This window comes from Saccopteryx leptura, chromosome 10 (assembly GCF_036850995.1).
Source record: "Saccopteryx leptura isolate mSacLep1 chromosome 10, mSacLep1_pri_phased_curated, whole genome shotgun sequence".
Taxonomy (NCBI): domain Eukaryota; kingdom Metazoa; phylum Chordata; class Mammalia; order Chiroptera; family Emballonuridae; genus Saccopteryx; species Saccopteryx leptura.
In genome coordinates, this window is record NC_089512.1 from 8514604 (window position 1) to 8533747 (window position 19144).

Here is a 19144-nt window from a genome sequence, read left to right on the forward strand (position 1 = left end):
TCTAAAAGCTCACCCCTTCCCAGAAGGGACCAGGGTGGGCAAGTGAGTAATTAAGCTGTCAGCAAAAGGGCAAATGCTGAGGAGAGGGCTGGAGGCAGGTGGGGTTGCCTCTGGAGCCCCGCAAGGGTCCTGGCTTTCCAGCCTCTGCTGGCTTGAGGCGAGGCTCCCACTTTAATTTTGGGAACTCTGGGCTGGGTCTTGGAGCTCCTTGAACCATTCTCCCTTCTCCCACCATCCCTTCTCTCCCCCACCCACTTTAATTAAAACCATTGTTTTTTAAGCACATGTTAATTAAAAAGCAAACATGTTTTGCTAAGTAATTTGGAGGCTCTGGTTATGCAAACCAGAGTCATTCCAGTTAAAAAATCCCTCACCCAGCTTGCTGCAAGTCTCCTGGACCGAGAAGGCACACATCCCTGCAGAGCTGACTCTGCCTGGGAGGCCTGTAGCCATGCTGTCCTCTCCATCTCACAGGTGGGAACACCGTGGGGACGCCAAGGCCTAGGTTCCTAGCAAGCTCAGCACTGCCAGCCCTCTGCCAACATGTGCTGTGCTTTGGGCCCCAGGAGTAACAGCTGGTAAGGAAGAGTGACAGACTCATATTCTCCATCCTGCAGGCAGGATCCTTGTTGCAGAGCCACCACCCAGCTGTGGGGTGAAGGGAAGAAGGTGGAGGCATGTCAGTGCAAGCCTACCTAGAAAGGCAGGTGGGTTCTGGGTGGCCAGGACCACCTCCCGAGGTCTCCAGCAAGGCTGAAGCTGTGGCTCCCTAAAGCTGAGACAGTAAGCCCCTGAGGGGAAGGTGCAAAGTGAGGACTAGGCTGATGGGTGTGGGGAGTCCTCGGTGCTCAGAGGTACCTGCTCGAGTCCCCCCTTCCCACTCTGTGTCTGGTGATGCCCACAGTGCCATGTCCCAACTCTGGCCCCTGGCCCTGGTAGTCTGTGGGCCTCCGAGGCCCTTCATACCGTGGGCAGCACCCTCAGGCCCCCTGGCAGGAGCCAGAGCCTCAGAGATGCAGGGTTCAGTGATCTCCAGCCCCTCCTGCTCCCCATTCCTGGCAGGGATGCAGGCATCTCACCTAGAAGCCTCTTCAAGCCTTATCAGCACCTTGCAACATGCCTGTTGTATCTCCCCGCTCGGAGTCCCGCTAACAGGAGAGTGTCCGCTTACATGTGTGTCTCCATGTGAGTCTGTATCCAAATGTGTCTTCCTCTGTGATCTGTGTGTGTCACTGTTAGCCATGACCCCGGTGTGAAGGAGTCTCTTCTTTCCTTCTAAAGGAGAGTGCTCAAGGTCCTGAGGGATGGGGGCGAGTGACCAGGGAGCCAGGTTTGTGTTTGGGGAGGTGGGCACCACACACTGACCTAGCACTATGGACACGTGGGCTGGCTGCGACTTTCTGCACAGACAGGGACACAAGCTCAGGGTTAGGCAGCCAGGAGTCCCAAACTAGTGCCATCGGCCTGGCCCTCTACCTCCTCTGCACTTGGCATTCTTTTCTGTAAAATGAGAAGTATGTGCTGGGATGTGTGCAACTTATTACACGCAGTGTTTCCCCCATGGGGGGACATACACACCCTCACAAGCCACGACACATGATGACACACAGCGACACATGCTGGCGGCCCGTTCTCAGGGTTCAGCCGGCACTGGGCGACGCGCCAGTGACACACACACTGCCGCCTCTCCGCTCACACCCACATCCCGGGAGGAGCCGCTTCTCCCGCCGCGAGCCCCCGGCCGGCCCACGGCGGCGCTTCTGTGCTCCGTTCCCCTCGCCGCGCCGGGAAACCGCAGTGGGGCGGGCCGGGATGAGCTCACGCCGCCGCCCGCCAGGCCGCTCCAGCCTAACTCGCTCCAGATGCCGGGCTGCCCGGCAGCCCAGGGCGTGGGGGCCCGGGAATGGAGGGGAAACGGCCCGCGGGCGCCCCCTGCAGGGAGCCGCGCCGGGACTCCGGAGGCCCGGGGGCTGCCCACCTAGGAAGGGGAGGGCCTTAGGCCCCGCCCACGTCCCTTAAGCCCCGCCCACTTCCTGAGCTTGATGCGGGGTGGGGGGCTGCCCTGCCCACCCTCGCGTGGCTTCCAGGCCAAAGTCGGCGACCCCTTCCTGGTCAGCTCAGTTCCAAGTGCTGTGTGACGGTCCCCCCCCCGCCCCCCCCAAGAAGCTGCCCGTCCCAGAACGTCGGGATGCCACCCCGTTTCCCTGGACGCCTGGACCCACCACCAGGTAGCGAGCCTCCCGCCTTATTGGCCCTGGCCAGGCCCTGCCCACTCTTGTTCCTTTCGGAACAAACACCCTAGTTCTTACTGGGAAAGCAGCAGGGCCTGACCACCGCCTGGTTTTAATCAGGAGCTGGTATTTCCCCGAAATCGCGGGCCCGTGGCTGACCTCACCGGGATGACTGCTGGCCCTGGGCCAGGGGGCGGAGCCGGCTCCCGAGTGAGCCCCCGACGCCTGGCCTTGCGGGAAGTCCGCGAGGAAGGGCCCTCTGGTTTCTAGTCCCGGCTCCGCTGCTGGTTTATCCAAAAATCTGTCGGTCTATCTGTCTGCTGTGTTGTGTGCCCCTCAGTTCTGCCCAGGGCCCGCTTTACTCCTGCCTTATGTGATTCCAGCCAACTGCTCGACCTCTCACCTCCCATTTCCTGCACCGTGGGATGGGGATGGTGTGGAATTAGAGAGGGGACCAGCGCGGGGGGAGCAGACGGGCCCCAGGAACAGTGATTTGCAGAGGGCAGGAGGGGACTCAGGAGCTGAGGGGCCAGGGATCAGGTCCTGGGCTTCCTTGGCACATGGTGCAAGGTCTTGTGCCAGTTCCTAGGTATTTGTAAAAAAATGTGTGTGGCTATTGTGAATAGAACATCCTTTTTCCTATTGTATGTTATAATTTGTTATTGCTGAGGAATAGAAAGCTATCGATTCTGTATATTGATCTTTTCCCCAGCCCTCTTCGTTTATTCTCTTACAGTTTTATTAATTTTTCAGTTGGTTCATTTGGATTTGTTTTAGAAGGCAATTATATCTTCCACAAATGATGCATTTTGGATCTTCCTGCCCATATATAACTCAGTTTCCTCCTCCCCTCCCTCCCTCCGTCCCTTCTCTTTCCTTCCTTTCCTCCCCTCCACTCATAAAGACGAGAGGCTAAGTTTTCAAAAGAGCCTCAGTGGGCTACGGTATCTCCACCGTGTGGTTTGCTGACCTCCCCGAGGTAGGGGGCGGAAGGCTTGGTCCCTGATGGAACCTGGATGTGGATGTGGAGACTGGGAGGGTCATGCACAGATTCCAAAAGGGGAAGTTGAATGAATCCCTGTGCCAATCAGATGGTGCTCTGTGCGAAGGAACAGAACACTGATGTCAAAGCAGCTCTGAGTGTAGAGAAGACTAATGGATGGCCGTCCCTCGAGAATGCATAGGTCTGGTGGCTTCAGTGAGTGGCTGTGCCCGGGGCCTCTATTTCACTCCTCTGTGCTCTGCCATCCTCAGGATCAGTGATGTTACAGGCGGACTCCTGTGGACTTGCAAGGGTGTCTGCACCAGTCCAGTGAGCCTGCCTGTTTCCATTCACTGTCAGGGGCACGGGAGCAGGGTTGTTATTGGAAGGTTCTTGAGAACAATGAGGAAGCCTCTTCTCCTGAGGTCTCTAAAATCCTCACTGGCTGGCACCAGGTCACCTGCTATTCCTGACCCAACAGTTATGACCTTGGGTGGGATAATGGTGAATACCTCTGCAGTTGGGCAATAGGGTGGGATAATGGTGAATACCTCTGCAGTTGGGCAATGGGGTGGGATAATGGTGAATACCTCTGCAGTTGGGCAATAGGGTGGGATAATGGTGAATACCTCTGCAGTTGGGCAATGGGGTGGGATAATGGTGAATACCTCTGCAGTTGGGCAATAGGGTGGGATAATGGTGAATACCTCTGCAGTTGGGCAATGGGGTGGCTTTTGGTCTCAGACCAATGGGCATCTGATGGCGAGGAGTAGTTACAGAGAAGAGGAAGCTTTGCCGGGCCCCTACATGTAAACACAGCTATGAATATAGCATGACTTTCCTGCTGCTATCCGAGTGGGATCATACTGTGTACATCAGTCTTCATTTTGCATTGTTCACTTAATTGTCTGCCTTCTAGAAGTCTGAAGTAAGTCTTAGAGGGCTCGAATCAAAGTGTCAGCAGGCCCATTCCTTCCGGAGGCCTAGAGAAGAATCTGTTTTCTCGCACTTCCCAGCTTCTGTGGGTTGCCTGCATTCCTTGGTTTGTGGCTCCTCTTTCTCCATCTTCAAAGCCAGCAATGTTGCATCTCTCTGACCCTTCTTCCTTAGTCCCATCTCCTGACTACAGCCAAGAAAAGTTCTCCACTTTTAGGGATTCATGGGATTGTATTGGCCTCCCCCAGACAGTTCAGGATAATATCCCCATTCAAAGTCCCTAAGGTTAATTACATCTGCAGACTCCCTTTTCTAAGGTAAGGTAACGTATTCACTGGTTTTGAGGATATGGACAGAGGTGCACAAATATTTATCTGAGCCTGCACTTTCGGTTTGTTTGGCTACATCCCTACATTGATAGGAGTAGAATTTCTATCACATGTCAATTCTGTTTAATTTCTTGAGAAATTGCCGTATTTCTTTCCACGGTGTCTGTACCATTTAAAATTCTCACCAGCAACGTACAGGGTTCCGATTTGTTCACATCCTGATCAACACTTGTTATTTTCTGTATTGTTGTTTGTCGTATTTTGTTTTGTTTGTTTTTAGCCATCAAAATGGGTGTGAAGTGGTATTTTACTGTTATGTTGATTTGTATTTTTGTAATGGTTAGAAATACTGGGCATCTTCTCATGTGTTTATTGGCCATTTGTGTATCTTTGGAGAAATGTCTATTCAATTTCTTTGTCCATTAAAACTTTTTTGGTTGTTATTGTTGAGTTGTAGCAGCTCTTTATATATTTTGGATATGAATCCCTCATCAGATACGGGATTTGCAAATATTTTCTCCAATTCTATGGGTTATCTTTTACTCTATGGGTAATATCCTGCACAAAAGTTATTATTTGATGAAGTCCAAATTAATTTCATAGCCAAGAAATCACTGCCAAATCCAATATTCTCCTTATGTTTTCTTCTAAGAATTGTATAGTTTTAGTTCTTATATTGAAATCTTTGATCCATTTTAAGTTAATTTTTATGTATTGTGTAAGGTAAGGGTTCTTCTGCATGTGGGTATCCAGTCTTCCCAGCACCTTTTTTTTTTTTTTTACAGAGACAGAGAGTGAGTCAGAGAGAGGGATAGACAGGGATAGACAGATAGGAACGGAGAGAGATGAGAAGCATCAATCATTAGTTTTTCATTGCATGCTGCAACACCCTAGTTGTTCATTGATTGCTTTCTCATAAATGCCTTGACCGCGGGCCTTCAGCAGACCGAGTAACCCCTTGCTGGAGCCAGCGACCTTGGGCTCAAGCTGGTGAGCTTTTGCTCAAACCAGATGAGCCCGCGCTCAAGCTGGCGACCTTGGGGTCTCGAACCTGGGTCCTCTGCATCCCAGTCTGATGCTCTATCCACTGCGCCACCGCCTGATCAGGCCCAGTACCTTTGTTGAAAATATTGTCCTGCCCCCATTAAACATTCTTGACATCCTTGTTGAAAATTATTTGACTGTATATGTGAGAATTTTTCTGGTTTTTCTATTCTATAATTCTATTCCAATGGTCTGTATGTCTGGTGGTAGGCTAGTTGCACAATGTTTTGATTACTGTAGCTTTGTAGTAAGTTTTGAAATCAGAAAGTGTGAGTCCTCCAATTTTATTCTCTTTTTCAAGACTATTTTGGCCCTGGCCAGTTGGCTCAGCGGTAGAGCGTCAGCCTGGCGTGCGGGGGACCCGGGTTCGATTCCCGGCCAGGGCACATAGGAGAAGTGCCCATTTGCTTCTCCACCCCCCCCCTTCCTCTCTGTCTCTCTCTTCCCCTCCCGCAGCCAAGGCTCCATTGGAGCAAAGATGGCCCGGGCGCTGGGGATGGCTCCTTGGCCTCTGCCCCAGGCACTAGAGTGGCTCTGGTTGCGACAGAGCGACGCCCTGGAGGGGCAGAGCATCGCCCTCTGGTGGGCAGAGAGTTGCCCCTGGTGGGCGTGCCGGGTGGATCCCGGTCGGGCGCATGCGGGAGTCTGTCTGGCTGTCTCTCCCCGTTTCCAGCTTCAGAAAAATAAAAAATAAAAAAAGACTATTTTGGCCATTTCAGATCCATCCTTGAGAGTCAGATCCTTGAGATTCCATAGGAGTTTTAGAATGGCTTTTTCTGTTTCTGCAAAAGAAGCCATTGTGAGGTAAGTTCATGGACCTTTTTCTGTCTCTGCATTAGGTGGTTCTCTCAAAGCTTCCTCATTCCCAGGGGCAGGGCCTGGGTTATTTGCCTCCTCCTTTCACCCTTAGTTGAGGAGGTGCATGGGGAGAACCCCTCATGGTCCCCTGAGCTGGCCTGGCCTGTTCCTTAGAAGGGAGCAGCCCTCAGTGCCTGACAGACAGGTAATACGAATAACCTAAGTTCCTTTCATTGAGTTCCTTCTATGCGGCACTTACGGTGCTGGTGTGAGCATTACCCACGTTAGCTTAGTTTAACCACAGCACAAGCCCACAGCACAGACTTACCTATTCTATAGGTGTGGTGAGGTCTGAAGACATTAGTTTAAGGTCCGCCTATGAGTGCCTACAGGACTCCTGGGCCCGCAGTCTGCCCTCCGCACCAAGCTGCCTTTCTGAGGAGGGGGCATTTGAGCCAGGCCTTACAGGATGAGTATTTGGATTTTTCAGAAAGAGGAGAACAGCATTCTAGGGAGAGGGAAAAGCATATACAGTGGCTCAGAGGTCTGAGGGAACTTGTCATGTTTAGTTTTACAGGTCTGGAGCAATGAGCTGGTAACTATGGCCAGAGAAGGGGGTTGGAGTCAGAATATGAGTGGCCTGGAATGCTGTACCAAGTTTCTAGATACTGTCCAGGCAGGACTGTAGACTAGGGAAAGATGTTGAGTCCTGAGCAGGACCTGAGACAGTGGTGGGGGTGTGTGTGAAGAAGGTAAGTTTAAAAGGTTGAATCCAGGCCCTGGCCGGTTGGCTCAGTGGTAGAGCGTCGGCCTGGTGTGCGGGAGTTCTGGGTTCAATTCCCGGCCAGGGCACACAGGAGAAGCGCCCATCTGCTTCTCCATCCCTCCCCCTCTCCTTCCTCTCTGTCTCTCTCTTCCCCTCCCGCAGCCAAGGCTCCATTGGAGCAAAGTTGGCCCGAGCACCGAGGATCGCTCTGTGGCCTCTGCCTCAGGTGCTAGAATGGCTCTGGTTGCAACAAAGCAACGCCCCAGATGGGCAGAGCATCGCCCCCTGGTGGACATGCCGGGTGGATCCCGGTTGGGCACATGCGGGAGTCTGTCTGCCTCCCCGTTTCCAACTTCAGAAAAATACAGAAAAAAAAAAAAAACAACGATTGAATCCTCAGTTCTTGTTGACTGGCGGTGAGGGAGAAGTTGAGCGTCTCTGGCTGAGCTGGTTAGTGGTGGGGTCACCAGCGCAGGTTTGGGAAAGGACAAGAAGAGTTCTGCGTGATGTGGGGTACGTCTGGGAGTGGAGCTCACACTATGGAGGGAGCTGGCTTCAGGGCTTAGGGCCTCTAGGGGGACTTTAGGCTAGATGGAAGGATCGAGGGGGCTGTCATCAGAGGTGATATCCAGAATGTTTAACCACGACTGCAGTTTGGGAAGTAACCAGTCATAATATCCTCAGAAGATACTAGTTTTCCCATTAACTTTTCAGTTTTCAGTTCTCACCTGTGCAGGAACTAGGGCCTGGGGCGAGCGTGGGGAAGGCGGGGCGTGGGGAAGGCGGGGCGTGGGGAAGGCGGGGCGTGCTATCCCCCCGGGGCCGTGGGGTGCGACCGGTTTAGTTTGCTCCTCCCGGGTGCTCTCCCAATCCAACAGTTTGTTTCTTTCTCCTTCTCCAGGGAGATTCTGGGGGCCCCTGCTCTGTCAGTATGATGATATGTGGGTCCAGATGGGGATTGTAGGCTGGGGCGTTGGCTGTGGTTGTAAAAATGAGCCTGAAATTTATACAGACATTGCCTTCTGTGCTAAGTGGATAGTTGCAGTGGTAAAACCAGACTACCTCTTTGTATCCAGGGGTCTTCCTCATTCTCCCCCTGTGTCTGCTGCTGCCCCTGCCGTGCATCCTGGAGACCCCGTGATCACCCCCACACGGTCTGCCCCGAGGCCTCCCCGCCCACCCCCACTGCTTCTCAGTGTCCTGCCCTCCGACCTGTCCAGTTGGGACCCACCGGCCCTGTCAAAGCCACACCACAGAGAGCAGAGGCAAGACTGGAGTCCCACAGTGTCCCTGTCTGGTGCTCCAGCCCCCTGCCTCAGCCCCGCCCACACCTCGGCTGTGTTCCGCCTGCTGGGAGGGAGGGGCGAAAGCGTCCCAGCTGGAGGGCCAGCTGTCCTGCCAGGCGGAGCAGGTGCTGCGAAGTGGACATCTTGGAGCACGTCTCCAAGGAAGAGACGTTGTCAGCGGTGAACACCATCAGACCTGGGTGGTTCCAAGCTCTCACCTGACACTGTCACGCCAGTCAGCTTGGTAATGGTCCAGAGAGAGTGACCGAGACGTTGCCCTGTCCCTGCTGTGGTGTGGTTTCCACAGGACTCAGTTGTGTTGGGGGGGGAGAAGTCCCTGCACCCCAGCACGGATCCCTCTGTGTGGCCAGCCTGTGCCACACAAGCCTTCCTGGGTCAACCCAGTCTTGGAACCCTCTTCCTCAGTGCCCTGGGGTCCACATCCGGGCTCACCCCAAGCTGTGCTGAGACATGAAGGAGTGTGATTTCTGACGTCAGCTGATAAATGTTTGGAGAATGGCTTGTTTGTTCTGCATCTCAACTGGTCTGGGATGTGGGGCCACTGAAGAGAACTTAGCTCACATTTTTTTTAGGAAGAGGTTTCTGATGCTTTCTAACCCCTGCAGAGAGAGGGGTGGGCCTTGTGGACCCTGATGTGAGTTCCACAGATGCTTCCAGCACTTGGGTCTGGCTGTGTTCTCCTCAGCCATCAGCGTGTCTGCAGGGAACTTTGTAGCTGAGTTTGCTGAGATTTCAGATTGCCTCTGGGAAGGAGGAAGCGAGAGAGATTGGAGCAAGAGGACTCAGGGCATTGCATCTGGACTGACCGCAAGCCCTGTGAACAGCCTGTTTCAGCAACTCCCCCTCTAGGATGTAGAGCCTTGAGCACAAGATCCCGTTGGCCAAGCTACGCAAAACACAGGGCTGAAGCCCAGGGAGAGGATAGGCTGGGGTTCACTGTGTCTGTGCTGGTTCACTCCCTTCACTGCCCTACGGGCCCAGAGGAGCTCGTGGCCGTGATGCAGAGCCCCCGACTGCCCGATCCCCTTCCCTGTTCATGGAGATGGAGGGTTACCTTCTTTGGGGAGGGCATTTGTGAGTTTTTCAGCTGAAAAGAAGATCCATGTGAATATTTAGTTGGATAAAGAAATGGACTGGGGTTGCCCTGGCCGGTTGGCTCAGCGGTAGAGCGTCGGCCTAGCGTGCGGAGGACCCGGGTTCGATTCCCGGCCAGGGCACACAAGAGAAGCGCCCATTTGCTTCTCCACCCCTCCGCCGCGCTTTCCTCTCTGTCTCTCTCTTCCCCTCCCGCAGCCGAGGCTCCATTGGAGCAAAGATGGCCCGGGCGCTGGGGATGGCTCTGTGGCCTCTGCCTCAGGCGCTAGAGTGGCTCTGGTCGCAACATGGCGACGCCCAGGATGGGCAGATTATCGCCCCCTGGTGGGCAGAGCGTCGCCCCATGGTGGGCGTGCCGGGTGGATCCCGGTCGGGCGCATGCGGGAGTCTGTCTGACTGTCTCTCCCTGTTTCCAGCTTCAGAAAAATGAAAAAAAAAAAAAAAAAAGAAATGGACTGGGGTCAAGACTGATAATGGGTCCCCTGGCATCTTTTGACCCTTTCTGTCTGGGCGAATGGGTGATCAGGTAAAGACTGCATTTCTTTTTTTTTTTTTTTTTGTATTTTTCTGAAGCTGGAAACGGGGAGAGACAGTCAGACAGACTCCCACATGCGCCCGACCGGCACGCCCACCAGGGGCGACACTCTGCCCACCAGGGGGCGACGCTCTGCCCAGAGCCACTCTAGCGCCTGGGGCAGAGGCCAAGGAGCCATCCCCAGCGCCCGGGCCATCTTTGTTCCAATGGAGCCTTGGCTGTGGGAGGGGAAGAGAGAGACAGAGAGGAAGGAGAGGGGGGTGGAGAAGCAAATGGGCGCTTCTCCTATGTGCCCTGGCCGGGAATCGAACCCGGGTCCCCCGCACGCCAGGCCGACGCTCTACCGCTGAGCCAACCGGCTGGGGCCAGGACTGCATTTCTAAGCCACCCAATATATCTGAGTGTGGCCCGAACTCTGGCCAATAAAGTGTAAACACATGGGGGGTGTGAATTTTGGGAAGTATTCTTAAGAGTGAGGACAGCCCTTCCTCACCTCGTTCTTCTCTCCTGGCTGGAATGTCTGCGCGGTGATGGGATTTGGGGACATGAGAAGCATGCTTAGGGTAAGGAGCAGGAATTGAGAAGAAACTGGGCTCCCTGGAACTTGTAGGGTGACCATCACAGCTCTTGATGCAGGAGAGAAAAAACTTGCTCTTTTAATTAAGCCACTGTCATCTTTGGTCTCAGTTATTCATAGAAAAATCTCATCCTAACAAATTCAATTTGGTATTCTCTCTGGGGCTTTATTTCTGGGTGGTAATGAATATAAGTATTAAAAGTCATTTCTTTAAATAAATTTCTTTCATTTATTGATTTTAGAGAGAGAGAGAAAGGAGAGGAGGGGAGAGAGAGAGAGAAACATCAATTTGCTGTTCCACCCATCCATGCATTCATTGGCTGATTCTTGTATGTGCCCTGACTGGGGATCGAACCTGCAACCTTGGTCTATCTGGACGATGCTCTAACCAGCTGAGCTACCTGGCCAGGGCTAAAGTCATGTCTTACTAAGACTAAATTCCTTTTTATTTCTATTTTGCTATATACCATTGCTTCCTTCTGTATTAATTTAAACCTTTTTTTCAGGTTAAATTGTTATGTCAATAAATGACTATTATCTCTTAGTAAAATTTTATATTGTTTTCTTTATAAAGGTATATTTTATAGATAGTAAAATGTGCACATTGTCTCATACAATTTTATACGTTTTCACAAATGTATACTCCATGCTAACATCACACAGTTTTTTATTTTTATTATTTTTTTTATTTTTCCGAAGCTGGAAACGGGGAGGCAGTCAGACAGACTCCCACATGCGCCCGACCGGGATCCACCCGGCATGCTCACCAGGGGGCGATGCTCTGCCCATCTGGGGCATCGCTCTGTTGCATCCAGAGCCATTCTAGCGCCTGAGGCAGAGGCCACAGAGCCATCCCCAGCGCCCGGGCCAACTTTGCTCCAATGGAGCCTTGGCTGCGGGAGGGGAAGAGAGAGACAGAGAGGAAGGAGAGGGGGAGGGGTGGAGAAGCAGATGGGCGCTTCTCCTGTGTGCCCTGGCTGGGAATCGAACCAGGGACTCCTGCACGCCAGGCCGACACTCTACCACTGAGCCAACTGTCCAGGGCCTAACATCACACAAATTTTTACAGAGAATATTTCCATCAATCCAGGATATTCCCTTGTGTCCCGTTTTAATCATCCCCTCCCAGAGGTATGCACTGTTCTGATTGCTATTGGATCAGATTTGCATGTAATTGAACCTCATATTAATGGAGCGATACAGTAAGTGCTCTTTTGTGTCTGGCTACTTCCCTTCCACATACTGTTTTTGAGATTCCTCCATGTTGTTTTTGTATCATTAATTCATTCCTTTTTATTGCTGAATAGTAATCATCATGTGACTATTCCACAGTTTGTTTATCCTCCTGTTGATGGACATTTGGGTTGTTTCCAGTTTGGGGCTATTATGACTAACACTGCCAATAAACGTGGAGTACAGGACGTTTTGTTCTATATGCTTTTGCTCCTTTTGGGAGTAAAGCTGGGGGGGAGGGATGGGTCATAGAATAGATGTGTGGTTAAATATCCATCCTATGGTGGGAGGTGTTGAGCTCTTCCTCACTGAAGGTCCCTCAGTCTGACATTCAGTAGTGTGTCAGGAGTTGCTTTTCTTTTAAACTTATTATTACTATTATTTTAATTTTTATTTATTCATTTTAGAGAGGAGAGAGAGAGAGAAGGGGGGAGGAGCAGGAAGCATCCACTCCCATATGTGCCTTGACCAGGCAAGCCCAGGGCTTCAAACTGGCAACCTCAGCATTTCCAGGTCGACGCTTTATCCACTGTGCCACCACAGGAGTTGCTTTTCAAATAGTGTAGTTTCTTTGCTGCAGATAGTATAGTCTTCCTCCAAAACAGTAGCAGAGTGTACTGTGACGCTCTAAATAGGAAGTAGCAGAATCACCTCACAACATTGTTATTCACCACAGCAAACTAGCACCTTGGGAATTGCCAGATCATGCAGCCCCACCTAACAAGGCTGCCTGACTTCACCTCGTGATGGGAGGAACTACAACACACTGTGGCCACTCATCTGGGTGCACTCACCCCCTCAACATTTCTCATTTCATCACACTCCTTTTGCCATGGAAGGTAATCTATTCACAGGTTCCAGGGATTAGAACGGGGACAGCTTTGGGAGGCTATTATTCTGTCTATTGCAGGGTTGTTTTCAGATGTTGGCTATTGTAGTCCCTCCTTATCTGTGTGGAATACATTTCAAGACCTCCAGTGGATGCCTAAAACCATGGATAGTTCTCTTTCCTATATATACAGTTGACCCTTGAACAACATAGCTTTGAACTGCATGGGTCTACTGATATCTGGATATTTTCCATAAATATGTACAGTATTGTAAATGTACTTTATCTTTCTTATATTTTTCTTTTTTTTTTTTTTTTTACAGAAACAGAGAGTCAGAGAGAGGGATAGACAGGGACAGACAGACAGGAACGGAGAGATGAGAAGCATCATTAGTTTTTCGTTGCGCATTGCGACTTCTTAGTTGTTCATTGGTTGCTTTCTCATACGTGCCTTGACCGTGGGCCTACAGCAGACCGAGTAACCCCTTGCTTGAGCCAGCAACCTTGGGTCCAAGCTGGTGAGCTTTTTGCTCAAGCCAGATGAGTCCGCGCTCAAGCTGGCGACCTCGGGGTCTCGAATCTGGGTCCTTCCACATCCCAGTCCAACACTCTATCCACTGTGCCACCGCCTGGTCAGGCTGTATGTGGATTTTTAACTGTGAAGGGTATTGGCATCCCTAGCCCACATGTTGTTCAAGGGTAAATTGTACTATGTACTATACACACCTATGATAAAGTTTAATTTAGAAATTAGGCACAACAAGAGATCAACAACAACTCGGAATAAGAAAAGAACTATTATGGGAACTTCGATTCCTTCCCCCTGTGGGAAGTGATAGTAGTCATGGTGATTGAACAGATGTGAGTGAATGTGGGCCAGCTGCTCAAGGGTATTGACAGGTACCAGCCTGAAAATTGGGCCACCCTGGAGTGCTATGTGGAGACATAGGCCAAGGAGAATGGCTATGCTCTGGGAGCCAACCTGGCTGTCCCAAAGCTGTACCAGTTCCACCTAGCCTTTTTTTAGACCATGATCACTGCCCAGATCCTGCTAAAGGCCCTCACCAACCTGCCCCACACTGACCTCACGCTGTCCAAGTGCATGATCCAATGGGCCTTCAACAGATTCTGTACCTCGGGAGACCAGCCGGGCACCTGCCACTTCCAGGCCTTCTGGCAAGCCCTGGATGGAGACACGGACCTGTTGGAAGGTACAACTAGTTTGGAAGATTCTGCCCGGAAATTTATCTGCCAATTTGTGAGTATCGCTTATCAGCACATCAGCTGCTGGCTGCCGGCCGAGATGCTCGGGGACCTGATGGACAGCCAGCTAACGGTGTGGATGAGCAAGCGCGGCTGCAGCACCGATGAGCTGGGCCAGACTGTCACAGCCAGGGGCATCATGGAGCCGATCGGCTTTGACAGCGTGTCTAGCTTCATGGCCTCCTCCCAATAACTTTGGAGGCGTTTAATAAAGTTTTGTTGCCTTAAGGGAAAAAAAAAAGAACAATGATAATAATATCGTGTAATAAAAGTTACGTGAATGTGGTCTGTCTCAGAATAGCTTGCAGTGTGTACTCACATTTTCATCTAAAGGAAGCACTTTATACCTCCTCTTGGGCATGTCCGAATTGCCGGCGTCGTTACTCTTGTGCTTTGGGGTCATGATTAAAATAAGGGTGACTTGAACACAAGCACTGTGATTCTGAGACGGTCGACCTGATATTGGAGATGGCGACGAAGGGGAGTAGCCGGTGGACACCCTGGACAGAGGGTTGATTCACATGCCTGGCCGGACAGGGCAGGGGCACGAGATTTCATCATGCTTCTCAGAACGAAGGGACATTTAAAACTTATGAATTGTTTATTTCTGGAATTTTCCATGTAATATTTTTGGACTGCAGTTGACCACGGGTAACTGAAACCACAGAAAACGAAAGCGTGGATAAGGGGGGACGACTGTATTATGAATTTAGCTACTATAAACATTTGAACAGTTATTTTTGTGTGTGTGTGTGAACATAAATCTTTATTTCTCTGGGATAAATGCCCAGGAGTGCAATTATTGGGTCATATGGTAGTTACATATTTTATTTTTTAAGAAACCGCCAATCTGTTTTCCAGGCAGGTTATAATATTTTACATTCCTACCACAATGGATGAATGATCCAATATTTCCGCATCCCTGTCAGAAGTCGGGCTTGTCACCATTTTTCATTTTAGCCAGTCTGTTAGGTGTGCAGTGCTATCTCATTGGGGTTTTAATTTGCATTCTGCTAATGGCTCTTATCATGTGGGTGTTGATTTTTCTTTTTTAAGGTAGCAGTGGTTAGTAATGTTAAGTGCAACCTTTATGCTAAGGAGTTTAAATTTTTATTGCAAACAAGTAGCGGAAGTAAACGCTGAGAAAGGCCTAATCCAGGTGCATCAGGGAGTTGGGGATGCATCTGCGTGAACGTGAACGTGAACGTGGGCGTGAACGTGGGCGTGAGCGAGAGCGTGAACGTGAGCGTGAGCGAGAGCGTGAACGAGAGCGTGAGCGAGAGCGTGAGCGAGAGCGTGAACGTGAACGTGGGCGTGAACGTGAGCGAGAGCGTGAACGTGAACGTGAGCGTGAAGGTGAGCGAGAGCGAGAGCGTGAACGAGAGTGTGAACGTGAACGTGAGCGTGAAGGAGAGCGTGAGCGTGAACGTGAACGTGAGCGTGAACGTGAACGTGGCGCTTTGGGTGGCTGCCTCTCATGGCCAGGGACTTAGGCCGGGGCACGCTGAGTGCCTGGGAAGCGCCCCAGTAGAGTCCACGCAAGTAGAGTCCACTCACCTGAGTGACGACTCCGCAGCCAGGTGGTGCCAGGCCCTGACCCCCAGGTGACCCGGCGGCCGCTGTGTGATGTGATTCTTCCCAGGACTCCCGTTTCCCACCAATTCCAAGGCAGAGGCGGGCGCCGCCGCGAGGGGGCGCCACCAGAGGGCGAAGGCCATGGCGGTGCTCACGGTGTCCCTGGGCCTCCTGCTCTGGCTCCTGCTCCTTCAGCCCCGGCTCCATGGGGCCCAGGCCGGCGCGGAGGGGACGCAGGGCGGGTCTGCGTGGCCCTCCCTCACCGCCACCCCCTCCCCGACGCCCTCGGGGGGCGCCCGCCAGGACCCCGGGGCGACCCTGAGGAGGACACTGCCACCGGTAGGGGCTCCCGGACTCTATGAGGCCCCCCCAATCCCGAGTGGCTTCCGCGTCCCTCCATTTGGTGGCGTTTACCCTGAGGCCTGTGATTCCCACAGGCTCTTTCAGCTCCACCGACACTAGCAGCAGCAGCAAAGGCCAAAGCAGGGGGAACCCGGCCCATTTCCCCAGGTGATGTTTCTGGGTGGAGCCAACGGGCCTAGGTCCCTGCCTGGGTGGGAAGGAGGGGCTGAGGGGCTGTGACTTTCCCCCGGGGAGTCTGGGTGGCCCCAGGCCTGCCCTGGAGTCCTGAGAGGACATGCCCACCGTCTGAGGGCTGTGGGGAGGCGGCCATGGCCTCGCTCTGGGCATTCTCAGCCGCCTTACTCCCTCCCTTCCTCCCCTCCCTGACCTGCCCCAGTGTGTGGCCATCGGACTATGAGGATCGTGGGCGGAAGGCCGGCTTCAGAGAAGAAGTGGCCGTGGCAGGTGAGCCTGAGGGTGGAGGATGAGCACGTGTGCGGAGGCTCCCTCATTGCCAGCCGGTGGGTGCTGACGGCGGCCCACTGCATATACGGGTGAGTGTTCCAGGCTCCGGGCCTGGCTGGGGGGCCCCGGGCCCGTCCTGTCCTCCCTGATCTGAGTAAAGGGGTCCCGGTCCCTCCTCTTCAGGCTGTAGTCAGAGGTTTCAGCCCTCAGTAGCCTGGAAAGGCAAGACGCTAACTCGGGTTCAAAGCCACTTGTGTCAAGCCGGTGCTGATTAGCCTCCACCAAGTGGCAAGAAGCGGGGAGAGATGCCAGGGGGAGACTGTGTGTGGGGACTATTTAAGGGGAGTGAAGTGTGCAGAGCAGTGTGGTTAGATCAGTGGTCTCAAACTTCAAGGGGCCTAGAAACACCTGCCGAGTTCCTTAAAACACAGATGGCCTGTCCCCAGCCCCCGAGTTTCTGACGCAGTAGGTCCGGAGTGGGACCCGAGGATTTGTATTTCTGACAAGTCCTCACGTGCTATGTTGCTGCTCATTGGAGAACCACTCGAGAGAGTGGCCAGGGGTCTGGGGGAGGGCTGTGGTTGGGAGGGAGGGGCGTGGCCGATGGCTGGCACCGGAGGTAGGGCTGGGCTGGGAAGAACCCTGGCACGTGTGCAAGGGGACTCTAGACCCTGCAGCATCTCTTTGCAGCTTTTGGGAGTACACAGTGGTGCTGGGAGACATATACAGGAAGAAGACCTCTCCAACGACAGTCACGGTCCCAGTTCGAGACATCGTTATCTACCCGGATTACAGCTTTCTTGGAGTAATCCAACATGACATTGCTCTGATTCTGCTCGAATTCCCCGTGAATTACTCCTCACACATCCAGCCTGTGTGCTTCCCTGAAAAGTCTTTCATGGTGCAAACTGACACGGACTGCTGGGTGACTGGATGGGGACTACTGAGGGAAGAAGGTAAAACTGCTGCAAATTCAGGCCAGGGAAGAGGCTGCCTGGGGCCCCAGGCCGGCCTGCAGGCTGAAGGGAGACACCGGAGGCAGTTCTCTAGCGAGAGGGGGAGGGCGGAGGGCGGAGGGCGGAGGGGATGGTGCTGGGGATCAGTCGATGGCGTTGCCGTTTCTGTTTGTATGTCAGGGCCCAGGGGCTAGGGTGACGAGCAAGGGGGGTTTTAGCTCAGGGAAGGGGAGTTGATGAGTCTGTTCATCGGACCTGGTCCGAATTGGAAGTACCTGCCCTGGTGCTGAGGGAGTTTTCTGTAGGTGAGCAGAGGCCTCTCGGTGCAGCTGTAGGGCCTCCTGTCCTTGGGGAGAGGCTGGATTTGGTATCTTGGGGCACTCCTGTCCAAGAGTCTGTGGTCCTGCTCCAAACTAAAGATTCTTTATTGAGTTATAGGATACTTGTCACTGTTACTAATGGTACTCAGAGTGACAGATACTTGGTTTTGATTTCTCAGGCTGGTAAGGAGGGCCTACCTCTTCCTGTCCTGATGGGTCCTTCCTTCTCTTGTCTTGGTTTTGGTTTTTACTCCCTGCTCTGCTCATGCCAACTTTGGGTTTCATTTCCCTCCAATGTCAGGTGCGGACAATACTCGGTGCCCTGGGAGGGTGTCTGCGAACATACCGTGTGAGACCCAGGGTGGGTGCCAGAGTCTCCTGGCCCACTAGCAGAGCCACCTGCTCCTTAATTATCTTTACAGATTCAGGAGATCAGAAGGCAGAAGTGCTTCAGGAGGCTGAGCAAAAGATCATTCACTATGAGAAATGTAATGAGATCATGAAGAAAAAGTTGGAAATTAAGAGTAACGTAGTCAGGAAAGGGCATGTCTGTGGTTACAATGCCCAAGGAAAGGATTCCTGCAAGGTCAGTCCGTGGCCCTTCTGTCGCCTCTTCACTGTGGTTGTCCCCGGAGGTCCTTCATCCACAGGCAGCAGGGCCTGCATCACCTGCCGGCGCCTCTATTCACCCTTCATTCAAATTAAGGGGACCAATGGGACAAGGCGCTGAGGCTCCGCTGGGCGTGCCTGACCCAGCCCTTTAGTAGAGAGGAGCTCATTCTGCCTGGGGGGCTGGGGGGGGGGTTTAGGCAGGGAACACGGTACCACAGGTCACACGGTTTGAACCCCTTCTATGTGGTAGGCAGTGTACTCAGGGCAGGACTTGATTCATACTGCTGTCTCAGTGTTACATATTCTCTTTGTATTCAGTATTTCTATGTACCATTTTTGAGTATGTGTACAAATGGTTTTTAAATTTTTTCAACTTCCAAATCTCCTCAGTAGCCTGGGCATGGTGGGTGCCTGGGGAGCCCCACGCATGCCCGTGTCCCTGTGCCTTGGAGGGCAGTCAGCCTGTTCTGGTTGTTCCTCCTCCATTCCCGGGGAGCCCCACGCATGCCCGTGTCCCCCTGCCTTGGAGGGCAGTCAGCCTGTTCTGGTTGTTCCTCCTCCATTCCCGGAAAGCCCCACGCATGCCCGTGTCCCCCTGCCTTGGAGGGCAGTCAGCCTGTTGTGACGGTGTTCTCTTCCATTTCTCTGTTTGTTTCTTTTTCTTTCTCCAGGGAGACTCGGGGGGTCCTCTGGTCTGTGAATTGAATGACACATGGGTCCAGGTGGGGATTGTGAGCTGGGGCATCGGCTGCGGTCGCAAAGGCTATCCTGGGATTTATACAGAAGTTAGTTTCTACAAGGACTGGGTCCTTGACCAGATGAGTCGGCTTTCTTCTGGAGGCTCGGCAGTCTTCCTCCTCCTCCCCCTGTGTCTGCTGCTGCCCCTGCCGTGCATCCTGGAGACCCCGTGATCACCGCCACACGGTCTGCCCCGAGGCCTCCCCGCCCA

The 19144-nt window shown here is 52.7% G+C and overlaps 1 protein-coding gene and 1 pseudogene across 1 annotated transcript; both read left to right on the top strand.

The window, feature by feature from the left end:
• The first annotated feature begins 13692 nt into the window (after positions 1–13692).
• LOC136381804 (eukaryotic translation initiation factor 3 subunit K pseudogene) lies at positions 13693–14118 on the top strand (annotated as a pseudogene).
• A 1523-nt stretch (positions 14119–15641) lies between these two features.
• On the top strand, positions 15642–19106 carry LOC136381805 (serine protease 44-like). The gene is made up of 6 exons (XM_066350338.1): positions 15642–15839; positions 15938–16010; positions 16240–16396; positions 16998–17263; positions 18015–18169; positions 18867–19106. The coding sequence occupies exons 1-6, from the start codon at positions 15642–15644 to the stop codon at positions 19104–19106; spliced, it is 1089 nt and encodes a 362-aa protein (XP_066206435.1).
• Positions 19107–19144: the final 38 nt, after the last annotated feature.

Coding starts and splice junctions, on each gene's coding strand:
- LOC136381805 (XM_066350338.1), top strand. CDS start 15,642: ATGGCGGTGCTCACGGTGTCCCTGGGCCTCCTGCTCTGGCTCCTGCTC. Junction 15,840..15,937: donor TGAGGAGGACACTGCCACCG/GTAGGGGCTCCC, acceptor TGATTCCCACAG/GCTCTTTCAGCTCCACCGAC. Junction 16,011..16,239: donor AACCCGGCCCATTTCCCCAG/GTGATGTTTCTG, acceptor GACCTGCCCCAG/TGTGTGGCCATCGGACTATG.